This window comes from Leptosomus discolor, chromosome 4, assembly GCF_034619465.1.
Source record: "Leptosomus discolor isolate bLepDis1 chromosome 4, bLepDis1.hap2, whole genome shotgun sequence".
NCBI lineage: Eukaryota > Metazoa > Chordata > Aves > Leptosomiformes > Leptosomidae > Leptosomus > Leptosomus discolor.
Window position 1 is genome coordinate 40,769,032 of NC_141394.1, and position 18,994 is coordinate 40,788,025.

The window sequence follows — 18,994 nt, forward strand, 5'->3', positions numbered from 1 at the left end:
TTTTAACCTTCTTTTGGGCAAGTGACATTACTAGAGTCTTAAAGGGCATAACAACTCTACTATTCGTGGCTTACTTAACATATAAACTTGTTTAAATGAAGGAGACTTTTTAAAGCTTTCATCATGCTACCAAAGAATAGGTTGCCAGTACGTCCTCAGACTGCAAAAAAAAAATCATTAAGAAATGTAAACGTTCCTACTGGCTTATCTAAAAATTAAATGAGATCCTAAAAGCAAAAGTCATTTAATTTTTGTGCTTTATAAAGTCGGATTGGATTAGAACATAGTAAGTATTGAAACATTTGGTACCTGTAAACATGGCATGGAAGTAGGGGCTGCAGGCGGCTAGCACAACTCTATGCGCTGCAATTTCCATGTCTTCAGCTACTATCGTCACATCACACAGCAAGTTTTGACTGTTTAGAAATATCAGAGAAGGCAATTTCACACAAGTGAACTACAACAGAAAAGTGTATATCATCATACACAATTTCTTTTCCCATGCCCTCAAAAGCACCAGACAGACAATGTTGATGAAGTATTGTTTTTAAATGCATTACACAACCACACGGCTATTACTCAGATTACAGATGGTGCTTGGGTACACAGAACTTTCTAAAAGTCAAACAACTGAACTGGGATTTCCTGCACAGAAGTTTTCTGCACGGAATAACCAACATTTCTATCAGCCCAATTTATAAACTTCTCACTGGAAGTCTGGGCCTCTTTGAATAACTATGATAGAATTTGATACAAACAGTAAAAAACTGAGGTAAGAGTAAGACTTTACAGATGACAAAGAATACAAACTTCAGTTGTGAAGCCTGTGTCGCATTATACTGGAAGCTCATGCCTACTCAATTGTTCAAAATCATTACTCTGTCATCTCTATACTTACTGTTTTCCAAGCACTTTTCATACACAGCCCATGCACACAATAGCAATTATTTTTTCCATTCTGACCAGTTTAGAATTTACTATAGTTAACTTCATATCTTGCCTGACTTTTTATCTTCATTAGATCCATCTGTGTTCTTGTCCTTTGCAACTGTAACACATATTTCCTCCTATTTTTATTGTACATACTGCAATAGTCACATCTCATTTATAATCATTCCTAATACAGGTGTTTCCAATGCAGTTTACAGCTATTGGATATACATCTTACAGTTAAACCCACCACACCATGTACTCTTTATAATCAAATTTTCTAGATAAAAAAAGGCAAGGGGACAACAAACCACCATAACACCAAAAGGCTGCAATTTCCCAGCATCCAAATAGCCATAGTCACAGTTGCCTTTTAATTTCCTTCTCATGCTAACACTGTCCCTGTAAAACTAGCGTACTATCCACAAAACTCAGAGCCAAGGCAACAAAAGGAAGAGAGAAAAGTACAATTTAACAGAACATATTCCTTAGGGATGGAGCTAGAGCTGTACATAACTAACCTTTGGGGCCATACAGCAATTCTGGCATTAGAATATTTTCCCCCTTTCAGCTCTTAACACCTACAGCATCTATCTAAACCTTGTAAGTTTAGTCTGCAATATAGCTATTACCAAAAAAGTTATATAATAAAAGATAATGACCATACCCAGATCAAACGCACAATTCAGAGAAGCTTGAAAACAACCATTACATTTTTTATACAAAAACTGAAGCAGAAAGCTGCACATAAGAGGTCATCAGATACCCAGCTTTTTCAGACACCTGCACTTAGTGTAACAACAGAACAAAAGGGTTTATACTTAGCTGCACAGAAATACCAAAGATAACAATGAAGCCAGAAGCAACAAAATTACATCCATCCAAAACTCCAGCTAATTAATTACACTGTGCATATATAGACATTAGAGGTAGTCCGGATACATCTCTAGTCTGGAACTGCATTAGGTGAATGAATAGGCTCTGTGTTACTACAAAGCTGACAAGCTAAATAAATTACTGAAGAAACAAGCTTATAAATTGAATCATGTACTCCGCTGCAAGCATCTTGTGGCTTCCACAGCAACTCAGCACCTTCATTTCATGAGGGCACATCAATTTACTTTAGGAAATCTTGCGTTCTGAAGCAGTATGTACTGATTTGCTTGTATAGAGCAACTGAATGAACAGAGCCATGGGGGGTACAACGTCTTGGTACAGGAAATGAGAAAATGAGAAATGGGGGGGCGCAAAAAAGTATAGATTTATAATTATCTACCAGCTAGCAGCTTATACTTCATTGGTTTATACAGAGAAAGGTCATTACCTACATCTTCAAAAGATTTTGGTAAAGTCTTGTTTTTAAGATTGAGGACTTTAGCAAATATAAGTAAGGTCAAATTCCATTGTGATAAAAGCAAATCATAACGAAGAGGAAAGATAGGCATCAGAGGTAATTTCTTCATATGTCAAGAACTAATTAGCTATCCTAATGATCTCTCTGACTCAGTGTTGAGGTGGTGATGATGAGTAACAAACTGACAAAAACTACCAAGGACAAAATTATTCAAATTTGCCAAAATTTGAAGGCCCAGAAAAAACCCTCTTATGAGCTAATACGACCAGGCAACCTGACAGCAACTAAAAATGTAATATAAACTCACAGACTTCAGCATTTCAAAATCAATGTATTTTAGATGCTTAAGCAGATGATTTCTTCACTAGTTATACACTTTCTGGAGATCATACCTCTGCAAATACTTGCTTGTGCTACACTACTGGAAAGAATTGAGATATAAACCACTTCAAAAATTTAGTCAAAATGGAAAATATCATTTACTTGATCAATACTAGGTCTTCATTTAAAGTAATGAAGTCTGAAACATTTCTAAAATATTTCAGTTTATTATTTCAAGCAAATATTACTGTTTATAATCTTATCTAATTAGCACTAATTTAAAAGCTGTATTCAGCTTAAACAGTAAACAGTGCTGCATCAAATACCTTGTTAAATAAGAACTACAGTTAAGGTCTGCATGGCACTGCTCCTGTTCCAACTTCACCTATTTATACACGTAAGACAAAATTACTTAAATTGCTTCTACAGCAATTCAAATTTAAGTAACCATGGAAACAAAAATATATTCCGAAAATAATCCACAGCTTTCAACAATGCACTCTGCTGGAAGACCACGTATATTTTACTCGCAACACAATGAAATGCAGGTAAGGTTTCTGACTTCTGAAACTGTTGTAAGATTCATTCTAGGAAGCCATTTCTTCATCTAAACTCTTGCTTGTCCTTAGGAAATCATGGCTACTGCCTCTAATCAGACTCTATTACACTCCTTGAGATAATGAATCTGGTTACTGGGATCCTTGAAAAAGCCAAGGGCATAAGTAAGGTGAAGCAACAAGTATCAGTCCTTTCAGTATAAGGTAACTAGGCTATTAACATACCAGGAAAATAGTCTCTGCTCTTATCCCATTATCCCCAGACTATGGGAGTCTTTGAGATGGATTTAAGTCATTTATAGTCAGTGTATTATTTTTCTCCAGTCTTCCAGTACAGTACAAACTGTCACAGCCAGATAAATACATTCATCTGGTTACAGTATCTACCACAGTATTAAAGATTTACCCATACGGAACAGTGAAGATCAAAGGCAGAGGCACATTTTAATAGGCTAACAGTTGCTGCCACTTTTTCAGGTGAGGCCTCTCCAGTTTTTAATCTTATATGGGAAATAACAGAGGACTACAGGATTTTCACACCCTCTGGTATTGTCTATGCTAGAGAAGTGTTGTATTTATTTAATTTCTCCACTGTTGCTGTTAGTTATAAAGCTCAATAACTGTCAGTGATAGTTGTGAGTCCTAATTACCAGAGCTCAGTTATGAGCTCTAATCACCAGCTGTCACAGTTTTCAACATCATCTCACCTATTCATACGTAGAAAATAAATCAAAATGGGTGCTAAGAACAGCATCAGCAATAGCCTCCCAGTTTTGCTGAAACTGATGGTAGTATCACCCAAGGCCTTATAAAACTTTACTGAGAAAAGTTACTTTCAGCATTTGATTTGGGAGTTCATCAGTTTCTCCCAATGGCAAGCAAAAGATAACTAAGAAAAGAAAGCGTACTGTCAGTTGGTTTACATTTGTTAGACTGTGACCTATGTCTCCAGACTAGGAAATTTTAACATTTTTCCAGTTTGCAGCCTACCACAAAAATCAACAACAGGCAAACAAAGAGCCGTAGGCTCAACTGAAGAGTCACTTTTCATCTATCCAGGATGAATTACATACAAAGCAGGATCAGTAGCTGTAACTCCTTAAATACAACCTCTATGTATTTTTCAAGTCTCATAAACATAGTTTTGACTAACTTACAAGGCACAAAAACATACTGCACACATTACAGCTATCACATCACATGACTATCATTCAGCTATCACTTCATTGTGTATTTAATCCTTCTCATCCACTACACTTCTGGAATTGCATATTCTTAATAAACAAACTATTATTATTAACTTAATAAATACAAGTGAAAGTAAAAATGTATTATGGACCCCAGACAGATATAAACAGTGAAGTAATACCTTCTTAATTCATTCATAACTTTAAAAGCTTTCTTCATGTGCCATGGATTTACTGTAACAGGACAGTGAATTTCGGTGTTATCATCTTTCAGATCCAAAGGCTTCTGATGGCAAAGTTTGGTACATCTGGAAAGAAGAAAAAAAGAAGAGAGTTAGTACTTCTGTCTAATCTTCAGTTCAATCACTCTTTATTTTCTCCACCTTCATCTTGGGGAGGAGGAGACTTGTACTTCAAGTTGTGCTTTGCTTCAAGCAATTTCAGTTTCCCTGTTACCAAGAGCGTGGAGGAGTAAGCAGAATTCCCAAGAAAGTGGTAAGTTGGTGACCAACACTAGTGAGACTAACAGAGGCACTCAGGGCTAACAGTAATCTCCACTAAGGAATACATGAAGATGATGCTCTAGAATATTTCCAGTAAGCCCTGAAGGGAGAGGAGAAGCAGAGGTTCAGGAACTTTTAGCCTAGTACCCGTACAGATCGACGGCAGAATGCAGCATCCATCACCCTGGTCTCTCAATGCCCTCACCACCTGTGAGACAAGAGCCACTCTCTGTCCTTCCGTCAGGACCTCCCTTACTGGTTCACACAGCTCCCAGTTCATTTCTGACAGGAAGATTACACGATGACTACTGTAAATGTCCAGGGCTTTCCTAGCAGCAGCATGACACATAGGTGAGTACGAGAAAAAACGGCTACTTTTGCAGATCCACTCAATGTTTCGAAAAGCAAAAGTGACCAATTTCTTAATTTTTCTTACTCTCAAAAACCCACCCAAAAATAGCAAGAGAAACCACTAGCTTTATCTACAACTATCTCTTTCTATAAGAAACACCAAGTTCTACAGACATTAACTTCTGTACAAAAACAACAACGTACATCCCTCCATCATCAGGACTACTCATATAGCAAGCGGGTCTTCCATGCCACATCAAGCCAGTGAGTTTCATGTTTACAATCACAATGTTATTCTTACAAGGCAAAGTACATTGTTGTAGTACTTAGAAAACGTTTAGCATCACTGGTGTTTTCACCTACACTATTGTAAGCTTATTCCTGAACCTCTGAGCTGGAAATAAGCAAAGTCACTGAAGTCATTTGGTGGGGCAACTGACTCTGTTACATCAGAGATCTGATTTGATTTCAAATGAAAGCCCAATCTTACTTTCTTTAGGCAAGAATAGTCAAATTGAACGCATTCATTGACTCCCATAATTCCAGCCTCTCTTCTGCCATACCTAAAACTTTTTACCTGGGCATGTCTAAAGAAGCCTAAAAGAAAAACTCAATGATAATTTAAGATAGCAACCAAGAACTCTATATTCCGGGCACTATAACAACATGCAAAGTAGTTAGCTCTGCTTTTCATGATTCCAAAACCAGCTACAACATTTTGGAGAAAAGAGCATGAAATTGCATCAAGCAACAAAGGACTAGGAAAAAGTCTCTGTAAAACTGTCTAACAAAGTAAAGTCCATCTACAGAATGTACTACATTGTATCACAAAACTGCTATGAATTAAAAGTGTCATGCTCAGTTTTGAAAATTATGAACTCATTACTGAAAGGGGCCAAGTGACAGACAGCAATTTTGCATCAATCAGGAAAAAAAAAACCCTAAACATCACGTTACATGCTATAAAGCACATACACGTGCTGCCATATGGAGATATAAAAAAAAAAGAGACATCCTATCCAGCAAACTCCTTTAGACTGAACATTACTCTTCTAAATTATGTGACATATGTAGTGATCAGCACTCAAAAAAATTATACACAGAAATCAGTGACTTCAGGAAACATTTCAAAACACCAAAGACTAACTGTGAGGAAGAAATCCAGCTTTTAATTTTATCACTGACTTACCAAGTCCCAGATAAGAACACTTCTTCTATGGCACATTTTTACATCCCAAAGCAATGCATCAGATACTGATGTGTACATAGCTGCACACATATACAGACTATATATACATCGCATACAGATATGCAAGAAACAAAGTGGTCAAAGTCGCCTGTAAAGAGCTGCCAAGCAACCTGGACAGATGGAAGAGTTCCTACAAAGCGTAAATTCATTTGCTGAAGTTTCATTAGTTTGTCCAAAGGACGACTTTGTTTTAAGGTAATGAAGCCTGCAAAAGCGGCAGTCACGTGCCTTCTGTTTTGAGAACTGCTAGTCTGCCTGAAGTTACTGGAGTCTCTTTTACCATTTCACCAGTTGGGTCAAAGCTATCTGCAACTGGTTCCCTTTGGTTTGTTCTCAGGAGCCTTGCCCACAGCGTACCTGAATGCCACCTCCTGAAGGCGCAGCAGGATGGAGCTACGCTGAACTGGAGCACATAAGAGACTGGATGAACCCAACTGAAGCACTGCTGGAAATAAATGGCTTGCCTAGCGCGCTGCTACTAAAAAAGATGCTTAACTAAATAACCAGAAACCAAGAGTGTGATGAGCATGACTACTGAGTCAAACAGGGAGTAATTTGGGACCACATATGGAGGAAGCAGAAGGAGTGAGGAGGAGGGGAAAAAAAAAAAAAAAAACAGCGCCTGTCCCCGCAAGCGGGAAGGCGCACGGGCAGGCGGCGGGGCGGGGGTGCCGGCAGCCCTGCCCGCCCGCCCGCGGAGAGCCCAGCACCCGCTCCCCCACGGCCCAGCCCGCCTGACGATGCCCGCCCCGGCCCCCAACGCCCCTCCGCCGCGGGCACCGCAGCGGGCGGCGGCACGACCACCGGCCGGCCGCGCTGGCCCTGGGAAGCCCCGGCCCGCCGAACACTAAACACCGTCTCCGCCACCAGGTCGCCGACACGACCCTCCCGCCCCACGCCGCCGTGGACGGGTCTGGGTCCCCCCCGCCCGCGGGCACCTCTCCCTCCCGGTGCCAAAGGGGCCGGGGCGGGCCGGCTGCGCCACGGGTCCAGCGGGCTGCGGAGCGCCGCAGCGGCTCAGCTCGCTCCTACGCGGCTGGGCCCGGCGCCGCGCCCCCAGCCCACGGTACCGCACAGCGCTCCGCTCCGCACCGCCGTCCCGGCGGGCTCCGGGAGCCCGGCAGCCTCCCCGCCCGCCCCGCCGCCGCACTCACACGGGCGGCAGCAGCATCTCCATCGCGGCTCCGCTCGGGCTTCCTCCGTGCAACGCGGGCGCGGCGCGCTGCCGCCAGCACCATGCCAGCCGTCGCTGCCCCCGCCGCGGGGTGCCAGCTACGCCCGCCCGGCGGAGCCCCCGCTACCCGCCGGGAGCTGCCGGCGCTGCCCACTTCCGGGTTCCCGCCCGCGGGAGGGCGTTGCGGGGACGAGCCGCTGCGCGCAGGCGCGGCGGCGGGGGGCGCCTGGCCTGGCCCCCGTGAGGCGGGAAGGTCGTCGCCCCCCGGGCGGTGCCGGTGGCCCCGGACCCCGAGGCGGGTGGGCTGCCCCGCGCCGGAGCCTCCCGCCCGGGTGCCGCGCTGGGTGTCCCCGGAGCTGTTTCTGCCTCTCGGTGGGGCAGCCCCGTCCCAGCGGCTTTGGGAAGAGGAGGATGGGGCGCCGCTGCCCGTTGCTGGAAGGAGCTTGGCCTGCGGCGGGGGATGAGCCTGGGTCCGGTGCCCTTCTCGGTCCTAGGACACCTCAGCGCACATCTGCCACCTCCCGGGAGAGCGGTGGCTCAGGGCAGGGCGGGGAACGACACGGTGCCACAGAGCGCCCAGGCGGGGTGTCCTCAGCACCAGGGAGGGTGGCTTGGGGTGCTCGCATGGGGACACAGAGGAGCTCTAGGCCCTGCAGCCAGGACTTTCTTATTTTAGAAAAAAAAAAAAAAATGATTAAAAGTGGTCCCAGGCCTCCCCTGTGAGGAGAGCCACCCCAGCTGCACACCGTAGAGGGGTGTCCTTGATGTAGTCATCCCAGGCCAGACACCAGCTTCTGCAGGTGGTTGCAGCTGGAGCAGGGGCCAAAGCAAAGGCCAATAGTGCATCGGGGCAGGGAAGAGGGATGCTGCAGTTGAACAGGCTGCAGCACCAGTGCTCTAGTTCGCTGTGACCTGCTGGATCTTATCCACTTTTATTTGATCCAGTGCCGCGGAACAGTGACTGTGCCACTCAGAACAGCTGCCCTCCTGTCTTTAGTCATACAGTCGCAAAGTGACCACTGGCTTTGAGCCTTAAGTACTCAAGTTGTGTTTTAGTGTTTGCTTAAGTGGCCTCTGCGGCACAGAACAGCAAAAATAAACACAAGCAGGACAAGGGTCTGTTTCAAACGTGTCTTTCTAGGCGACACTGACTCAAACAGTAATGAAGAATACTACAGAATCTCAGAATCACAGAATGTTAGGGGTTGGAAGGGACCTTGAAAGATCATCTATTCCAAACCCCCTGCCAGAGCAGGACTACCTAGAGCAGGTCACATAGAAATGCGTCCAGGCGGATTTTGAATATATCCAGAGAAGGAGACTCCACAACCTCTCAGGGCAGCCTGTGCCAGTGCTCTGTCACCCTCACAGTGAAAAAGTTTTTCCTTATATTAATGTGCAACCTCCTGTGCTCCAGCTTGCACCCATTGCCCCTTGTCCTATCACTGGACATCACTGAGAAGAGCTCGGCTCCACCCTCCTGGCATTAGCCCTTTACATATTTATAAACATTAATGAGGTCACCTCTCAGTCTCCTCCAAGCTAAAGAGACCCAGCTCTCTCAGCCTTTCATCATAAGGGAGATGTTCCACCCCCTTCATCATCTCTGTGACTCTGCACTACACTGTGATGTTTGATGTGGGAACACTTCAAAATTTTTTCAATGGGTTTCCACTGGAGGTTTTTCTAAATTAAATAATCTCAGTTGTCAGTGCCTGTTTTTACAAAGTCTGTGCTTCGTAACGGCTGAATTTGTCTCTCTGAGAGACACAACTAGATTTGCCTCTGCATTGTGTTGGAGAAGACAAGGTACTTGTGAAAGATTTGAAAGATGCAACAAAACCTGTTTGCAGGGCAGTCAAAGGGGCCAAAGGGGCCAGCTAGCAATAACGTGCTCTGAAATGGAGGTTTAAAAGTCAGCTGGCTCCATGCGGCATAGTGTCAGCAAGTTCTGAGTTCCTAAGCAGGTCTGGCCTGGGTGGATCAGAGAGTTGCTGATGACTGTCATGTCACCCTTTCAGGTCTCTGTAACCCTAGATTAAACTCCTGTACATGTTACTTTATAAGACAGGGATCCTGGCTTCTACTGATCCGTAAGACCTAGGTGAATGTTACTAGTAATAGACTGCGCTGTGTTTGAGGGTCCACATTAGGCTACAAAGTCGTTGTAAACTTGTCCGGAAGCTGATGAGGGTTTTTGTACACTACTCGCATATAAATCCTGCAAGCCCGCAGGCAGCTGCAGGTTCTGCCCCTTGTTGACATGGCAGGACTGTTTAATAACATTAGTTCTTAAAGGAACTTTCCAACCTGTGATTTCTCTCGTTTTCTTCCGGTGTTCTTTTGGCTTTTGAGCCAAATGTTTAACACTAATTGAAGTGATTTCTGTGATGCAGAACATCAAAAAGAAACACAAATAGGGCAGGCTTCTATTTTTTTCCTAAAATTGTATCTTTGTACTTCAGTAATCCTGAAAGGAATCGTAAACAGCTGAAACAAAAATTACTGCATCCAAACTACATTATGTGGTTATGGCAAAACAACTTGTGTATCTAACCATGAGAAAACACATCCTTTAAATACAGTGTTTGTTTTTTTACAGGATTCTACTTGATCCAATCCCTCTTCTTAAAAAAGCACTTTTAGAGAAAAAAATTATTTACATATGTGTGTGGGTGTACGTATGCAGTTTTGAAAGGAGATAGGCAACGTTTCTTAACTATGATGAAACAGCTGCCATTTTTGTTTATGTGCAGCAATTCAGATCACTGCATTTACTGAGGAAATTCCCTACCGTGTTTAGGACTGTCCCTGCAAAAACTCTTGGTCCTTTCCCACTTGTTTTAGAGAGTTCCAAAGGAATGCTGCCAACACTTACTTGCGATTGAACGGTTCTTCGGATATAATGACACTAGAAGTACTTTACTGATACAGAAATCCTGATCCTATACATCAGTGAAGTACGTCCATCAAAGATGAAGCCATGCCAGCAAAGCTCTGCTTTCTAGCAAGGCAGTTCCACAAGTTACACATCCTAAAAACAGAATAAACAATCCCGGTAACAGTCAAGGTAATTGCATGCATGCACAGTGTTTTACAGGCATCTTTAAAGGAACACACACCGTGCCGACCTGGTCGTGTTACAAGAAACCTACATTAGGTTTAGCCACAGAGAAAACGGAACTAAGTTTTTACTAGTATTTTTAATCGACAAAACACCAGTTAGGAAGACCTCTTCAAAAAGGACAAAAAATACATTTGTAAGGACATTAACTGTTGTTTAAGATATTAGCAGTCATAGCTTCTTAACAGCTTGGGCAGAATGTTTTTGAGAAGATGCTGCTCAGGCTGGGATTGCTTTCGTGGAAAAGGAAGAAGAAAGGAAGGGGCTAGAATCAAGACTTAAGTACCCCTCTGCACTCCTGTTGCTTCAAACAGAAAAACAAGGTCCTTCCTCACTTTGTTAGCTTTTAGGTTATCCATTTTATTTGTATCTTACTGAATTTAGTTGTGGCTAATTTATGTATGAAATTTATGTAAAAATATGTATGTATTTATCCAAAATCTTTCAGGACACACATCCATTTTTCCCGTGCATTTCACCCCCAGTAACATTACCATCCGGCAACAGACTTTTATACCACCAAGGCCCCTGCATCTAAACAGATCCCCGAGGAGCTGTGTGGGATTAATGACAGGACTTGAGGTCAACACAGACATTAGCTACTACTAGCTGTTACTGCAGTCTTTTGTCTAAGACACTAGCATCAGTATCAGCATTAATCCAGCTTTAACTTATCTTAAAAAGCCTCAGTCTAGTGGAAGAGGCTTTTTTTCTCCAAGAAGAAAGGAGTATTTAAAGTTTCAGAGAGCCATTGAGGTAAGGACATGAAGGCAGTTGAGAAGAATTACCCTGAAAAGTAATGTGAAAAGGAAAAGCAAGAAAGTGCATGCAGCAGACTGAGAAAGGGACCAGATTGCAGAGGAATATGTGCTGGAGAGTAGGCAGAGAGAGAGAAAAAAATAAGATGTATAAATTGGGAATGTGAAATAAGGAATAGCAAAGCTGCTGCTATCAAAAATAAATCATACTGTGACCAAAATCAGCTAAAGAGAATTAACCATGGATAAAAATATTTAGTCTTTTCTAGCATTATCCTTCTGTGTAAGCAATTGCTGGAACATTAAAAATGATACATACTTAATGAGAATAGGTGAAGGGTAAGATTCATTCTGTAAAGTTCATGGACCTTATAATGGTGATGATAATTAGTAACTAAGAACTGGTTTTTCAGTGTTCAAAAACAGACATGGTGTCACTTCCCAAGAGACTTGATAAGGCACACCGTCTAGTAAACAGGCTTTAAATATTCCAATCCTAGTTTTGGAAAAGAAGGGCTGAATAAAAAGCAACTGGTAGGATGCTTCTGAGTTCTACCCAGCGGAGAAGTCAGGTCCCTGTGGTCAGTGCTGAACAGCACAGTGTTCCTGGTAGATGACAGGTTCATTTTAGAAGAAAGAAGTCCTAGTTCAAGTAAGCATTAAGAATGGAAACCAGTGTAGGTCATGGCTTTGATTCGTGTTAGTACTGCAGACTACTCAGATGCAAAGTAGAGATCTTGATGAGCAGATCTGAGGCCCAGTGCTGCGAAGGTTTGCATTTCACATATGGTGTACCCCTGAGATGACTGTGAAAGCAGTGGACCAACACCTGCCCTCATACCTATAGACTTGCATTGCTTCCTGTGCACTGGATAAGGCAATCGGGTCTCTACACTGGTCCATTCACTGGACCAGCAGAAAGCGAATCAAAAATTATTAGATTTCACATTGTAGCCATGTGATCACTGAGACACGATGCAAAGGTAGCAGCAGAAACCTGCAGCAGGGATTTCTTGGCGAAAGCTGGACCACCCAGCTGATGATGGAGCTCCACCCTTCAACACAGAGTGATATCTTACTGAAATAAGTGCTGCACAGGTTTTTTGACGGCCTACACCAAAAAAAAAAAAAAAAAAAAAAAAAAAAGAGATTCAGTCTTTAGTAAACGACACATCATGGATAAGCAGGACTAAGGGTAGCCTCCTTGTTCACAGAAGTCATCTCAGTCGTTGGTGTTTTTTTCCTGATCACTCTACCTTAAAAGACTGTAGATTATTATTATGTTCAGTCATACTTGTTTAACTTGTCAAAACATTATTTTATTGAAAAAGGAAGCAGAAGAAGTTTTCTTCATAGGTAGTAACTATGAGGTCTAAACTGTGTCTATCACATCCAGCTCCATCAAAGTCCATGTACTTCTCCATCGTATTCTCCACTCTAACAGCAATATTGTAAGATAGTCCTAACCAAGCCAATCAACTAACACACAGCTTTTTGAGAAGGAAACAGGTACAGCTCATTAATTAAAAGTACATTGAAACAATTGATACGCTGCCATCTAGTGCTTACTGAATGCACAACCATACAGAGACTCGACTCCCTCCAACAGCTCTGGGTATCTGTGGTTGGCCTGTAGAAAAACACCAGTTAAATGCACCACTTTGCACACAGCGAGCTTGCCTAAGAACAGTAATTGGGAGCGATTTACACTGTGAAAAGTAACACAGTATGCTGAAAGAATCAATATGCATATACATTGTTTCATATGCATCTAAAGGAGTCAGGAGGAACGGTATTTGCAGACTGTACAGCAGTTGAGGAGGCATTCAGGGAAAATGAAGAATGCTGGAAAGAGCAAGTGGGGTATAGTTCATTGTGCATTGCACAAATTCTTTTGTTGTAAAAAGAGGCAATGAAATCGAAGACATTATTAAATTATTATATTCAGAGAGTCATAACATTAACAATCGCATAGGTGTAGTTACCACAAATAATTTTGCAGAGACAGGTTGTTCATAGAAAGTGAAAAGCACATCATGCTGCTGTTCAAAAAATTGAGTAAATCATTATTTGGAATAATCTTTTTTTGCATGTAAGAAAGGCTAGGAGGTACTGCAAATTCATTGTAAAGATTAAGAAAAGAGCTCAGGATCAGTACACTTAAGTATGCAGAATATCTGGTAAAATTTGACTCATATTAAATTTAAAGAATGAAGGGGAAATTTAAGTCAAAGAGAAAAGTATGGAAAGGTTTAGTCCAATAATTCTGGTACAAGCAGGTGCTCATACAATGAGTAATTTATTATGGTGTTCCTGGAGAACAATTTTCACTGGTATCAGGGAAAGTCTTGCCAGGTTCAATATGCAAAAGAAGAACATTGTGATCTGGACTAATACACTGGGGAAAAAAAATAGGTAACCGGAGAATGTAAAATATTCAAAAGAATACCTTGTCAGAATGCTAATATTTAACAATACAGCCTGAAAAGTTAGTTTATGCAAGCTAGTTCTTTACAAGTTAATGTTATGATTTTCAGACAAAATATTTAGAAAATAGAAAAAGAACTGTGGGGGGAAAAAATGCTAATTTTTGAAATATCATCTTTTGTCTTGATTTTCTTGAGGTAAATTATCTCAAGCATTCCTCTTTTTCCATTAAAATCACCCTAGATGTTATGTAATCTAAACCCAAACATTTTCAGAAACGGGTCTGCGTTTCCCTTTATATAGTTCCAGCCAATGCTTGTCATTTTGATGGCTTTATGATACAACATAAACATAAATGTGATTTTGAAAAATCAGAATAAAGGGAAAAAATCCATAGTTAAAAATTACCCTGCAGAGGGAACACTTTTCACCCTGCAAATTAGGCATTTGCTTAAGTCCTAAACCATTTAAAACTCTAAACCTAATCTTTAGCACAAAATAAATAAGATACATCATGATATTTAGTTCCAAAGTTTGATTTATACTTGTAGTGTGTATATTTTTAGTGTATATTGTAGTGTATATTTCTAAAAATAAATGTGAAATTGATGAGTTGTAACCCTTCTTTGACCTCAATGTATTTGCTTTTGAATATAGCTGGAAATTCAGTAAAACTAAAAAAGTAAGCAAGAGTGGCATTCTGTTGTTCACAATTCTTCCACTCACTGTTATGTCACATCCTTTGCCTCATCTCATTAAGCAGTCCACATTTCTCTCCCTAGAGCTGTACTGACTTTTATCTATCTGTTTTCATCAGGCCTCTCTCTGGACTTCATTATGGACGCACCAGGCATTTTGCTAAATTATTTGTACTAATAGAGTAGCTGAATTAACAAATGGCCACACTAAGCCTCCGGCATTCAAATTTGTGTATTAATTGGCGAAAGACTGAAAGAGTTTTTACTAATACCAGTGTTGCGCTCTTCTCTGTTCAATAGCTTGCGTTTAAAGGCCACAATTTTTAACAGGCATTCTCTTTATGAAGCCAAAGCTTCATAGCAAGTGGCAGGTTTTGATCGCATGGTTACCGCGTATAAACAGCCCCATGCTGTTCGCCACAAAAAGCTTACACTTGCATGATGTGAAAATCTGAAATGGTACTTGGAGAGAAAAGTTCCTTCATTTTAAATGCATTCAGCAGTGAACTGTTTTTTAATCTCCACGGGACTTTAAAAACTTACAGAAGCTTGAAATAAAACAAGAAGCCGTGAAGTGTCTGTAATTTGAGGCTAGAATATGGACTGCACTTACTTCAGTATGACTGTCTAGACTATTACAACCAACTAATGCAAATAAAATTGTCTTTACTGTTATTTTTACCTGTTCACTTCCCATTTGTATTTTTTAGTCATGCTGGGATGTGTCACAGTCCCATATTCTCAGAGCAGAGACTATATTCTTTACACAGAGCTGAACAGAATTTAAGAACTAATTGTACCTGCAATATGAATAAGAAAGTGTAATAATAATTACATCTTGTAGTTGAATGTGAAAAACGTAAGCCAAATCCTGTTTCCATTCATGCCAAATTTTAACTAAAACTGAGAGGAAGAAAAGTAGGTATTAGGCCTCTTTGTGAGGGTACAATTGTGAAAGTTAGTCTCCAAATATTGTAATTATTATGGATATGGAAAAGATTATGCCTAAGTATAGGATTTAATCCTGAGTATCTATTCTATGCTATCTTTCCTTGAAAGCAGCTGGCAAACAAGGACATCATAGCATGGCATTGTTGGACCATACCAGATCTTTTTACCTTACCCTTATCAGATACTTTCATCGTTACTGATGGAGCTGCAGAGGAACTAATTTAAGAACAGGCCATGTCTTAATCTGATCCCCAGCACTGGATCAGCCCTCCAGAACAGACTTTCAAGTCACATGCACTGAAATGACAACATCTGCAAAATTTGCCAGAAGACAGAACAGGAATTGAGCTGAAGAGAATCTTACTTCATGAAAACCTTACTTATATCATTAAACCCTCTCACTATAAAATTTACCTGCAAACCTAGTAATTAAAACAATACGTCAAAACCAAAACACAGATTGGGTGATCTAGTAAGAACAAGAATAGACTACTTCTATAGAGATTATATACATATTTTGGGTAAAACAGTTGAAATTGGCAGTCACATATTTCTAAAAATGCTAACTGGTGTTGTGTACAGTAAATATCTATGCCCTTCCAATACTTAAACTTGTAATTTCTCTCCAACAGTGTTCATCAGTAACCCGTTGAGAACACGTAATTTTCCATTCAGTACAAACAATACTTACAATTATATAAAAATGTATACAAATTCAAATGAGTGCTAATAAATGTAAACTTCCTGGGACTTTAGGATTCTAAAATTATACCTAGAAGAATTTATTTATTTGATTTTATCTCAGACACTTGTCTAATGCAAGTATCATGCATATATGTATGCAAGCCATTGGATAGAGGTGTTTTTTGAGTATACAGCAGTCTGCAGTAATGGATTGTACATTAGACCAAATTTCTAAATGGCTGAACAAAGAGATTATTAGAAAATTATCTCTGAACAAACACAGAGAAATTGCAACTACTTAGCAGCACTTCTGTTCACTTTTTAAACAGTATGCTGCTGATATAATGTAGACAAAGTATGTGTTTCTCACCCGACTGTATTGGATATCTGAAGAAACAGATAAAACCAAGATTATAGCTAGCCAAAGTATTTTACAGAGACTGGCGACAGGAGGAGGAGTACTTCCACAACTGAAATTATTATGCCAATAAAAACAGGTAGTTACTTGAGCTTGTGTATCCAAGTGATGGATCATATCCCTGATTTTAGGCTTCTTGGTTCCTAACTCTTTGAACAACTGTTCAACATTTCTTTTTTTTATTATGTCTCCTCCCTACTGTTTCCCCCTTAAATATCATACTTGCCAAATTCAGAATCCAAACCCCCCAGATTAAAGGACAAAAACACACGTGCTTTCCTAAGAATGCATGTAAGCAAGCAAACAAAATGCAGGGAAACAAGAGAAATGAATGTGCAGTTCAGCATTTTATTTGGTCCTAAATGAAAGCAATAGCAGCTAAGCAACGCAAGATCATATGTGACTATTTTTGTAAAAGACTTTTTTGGGGGGGTTTTGTTTCTTCAAAAAGTTTAATGATATTTTATTTCTTTTAAAAATAAACTGCTATAAAGTATTTTTAATCAATATAAATTTATTTATAGTTAAAACCATGTATATTCTAGCCATTAACTGGCACTGTGGTTAGCTTCTTGGCTGTGGGACTAGGTACCACACACTGCACACTAGCATTTCTGGTTATTCCAGAATAGACACGTTAACCGGAACACATTGTTGCTCCTTGCAAAACAAACAAAAGGTAAAGACCTCACACTTTTCAAGCTAAGCGAAAGCTCGGACAAAGGCACTATGTGGGTAAGTTGTACAGTTATATAAAGCAATGGGAAGCCACACAGCATCCTTGTAAAAACTGCACAGTCAAGGTTCAGACTGATCTGTTGAACCACCCTTATCTTTAAGGGTTATTAGATCTGAACACGAGCCAGCAGTGTGCCCAGGTGGCCAAGAAGCCAACAGCACCCTGGCTGGTATCAGAAATAGTGTGGCCAGCAGGAGTAGGGAGGTGATCGTGCCCCTGTACTCGGCACTGGTGAGGCCGCCCCTCGAATACTGTGTGCAGTTTTGGGCCCCTCAGTACAAGAGGTGCTGGAGCATGTCCAGAGAAGGGCAGTGAAGCTGGTGAAGAAGCTGGATAACAGGTCTTGTGAGGAGCGGCTGAGGGAGCTGGGGTTGTTTAGTCTGGAGAAGAGGAGGCTGAGGGGAGACCTTATTGCTCTCTGCAGCCACCTGAAAGGAGGTTGTAGTGAGGTGGAGGTCAGGCTCTTCTCCCAAGTACCTAGCGATAGAAAAAGATGAAATGGCCTCAAGTTGCACCAGGGGAGGCTTAGATTGGACATTAGGAAAAATTTCTTCACCGAAGGAGTGGTCAAACATTGGAACAGGCTGCCCAGGGAAGTGGTGGAGTCACCATCCCTGGAGGTGTTCAAAAAAAACATGTTGATGTAGTGCTTCTGGACCCGGTTTAGTGGGCATGGTGGTGTTTGGTTGACGGTTGGACTTGATGATCTTAGAGGTCTCTTCCAACCTGAAGACTCTATGATTCTATGATCTGTGTAGATGTAGACCACACCTGCCAAGCTAACTACTGGGCAAGGCAGAACACCTTACAGAAATAATGCCAATTACTTGAACAGCAACCAGTGAATTGTGGCCTCACTTCACTGTCACAGAAAACTTTGGTCCTCTGGCTACCGATCAGTAGGACTTGTGTTCTTGTGAGGAAGGAAAAAAGAGGAAGCACAATAAGGAAGAGGTAAAAATAATATTTTGGCTGAGAAACCGGAACTGAGCAGGCTCTTATCACAGGACTTGGACTTAATCTTACTGAAACCAGCAAGTTTAAGGCTTGTTTTTCATTTAAGGTAGTTGCCCAGTTTGTTAAATATATGTATCTCTGTAAAACAAGAAAAAATGAATGCAAGTGATGAATGTAAATGCTCTGGGTGGGAGGTTTCAGTTGGGTATTTTTCTACAAAAAGATACCCAAGAGAAGTCACAGAAACAGAGATGAAAACCTTGGGACAGCCTGAAGAAGCCCATACCTCAAAAGCAACTTTTCACCTCTTAGCACTTCTGCACTCTTCCAAGCCAGCTCTTCAGGGTGACAGCCCCGGCTTCTCTTAAATAGTACACAAAGAACAATTCCAACCTGGAGATGATACACTCTTGCTGTCTTTCAAGCCACTGTTATAGCTTTGATCCTCTTCAGTGTCCTCACTAACATCAGCTCAGGGATGGTCATATTGAAGAGAAGGTTAAGAAATGCTAGCAGATGAACAGAGCACACAACAGATAATAAATATGCTGCTTTGTAAACTCATACTATGCACATACTTGAACACTGTGTCATTCTGATCCTTCCCATTTC

General features: G+C 41.2%; 1 protein-coding gene across 1 annotated transcript in view; it reads right to left on the reverse strand.

Annotated features, from left to right (window-relative positions):
• Positions 1-7,629, reverse strand: part of KLHL2 (kelch like family member 2) — a 62,205-nt gene extending 54,576 nt beyond the window's left edge. Inside the window, exons 1-3 of the mRNA XM_086464768.1 lie at positions 7,607-7,629; positions 4,532-4,657; positions 310-416 (exon numbers count right to left, since the gene is read on the reverse strand). Coding sequence (XP_086320894.1) covers positions 310-416; positions 4,532-4,657; positions 7,607-7,629 — 256 coding nt within the window. The remainder of the gene's footprint in view (positions 1-309; positions 417-4,531; positions 4,658-7,606) is intronic.
• Positions 7,630-18,994: the final 11,365 nt, after the last annotated feature.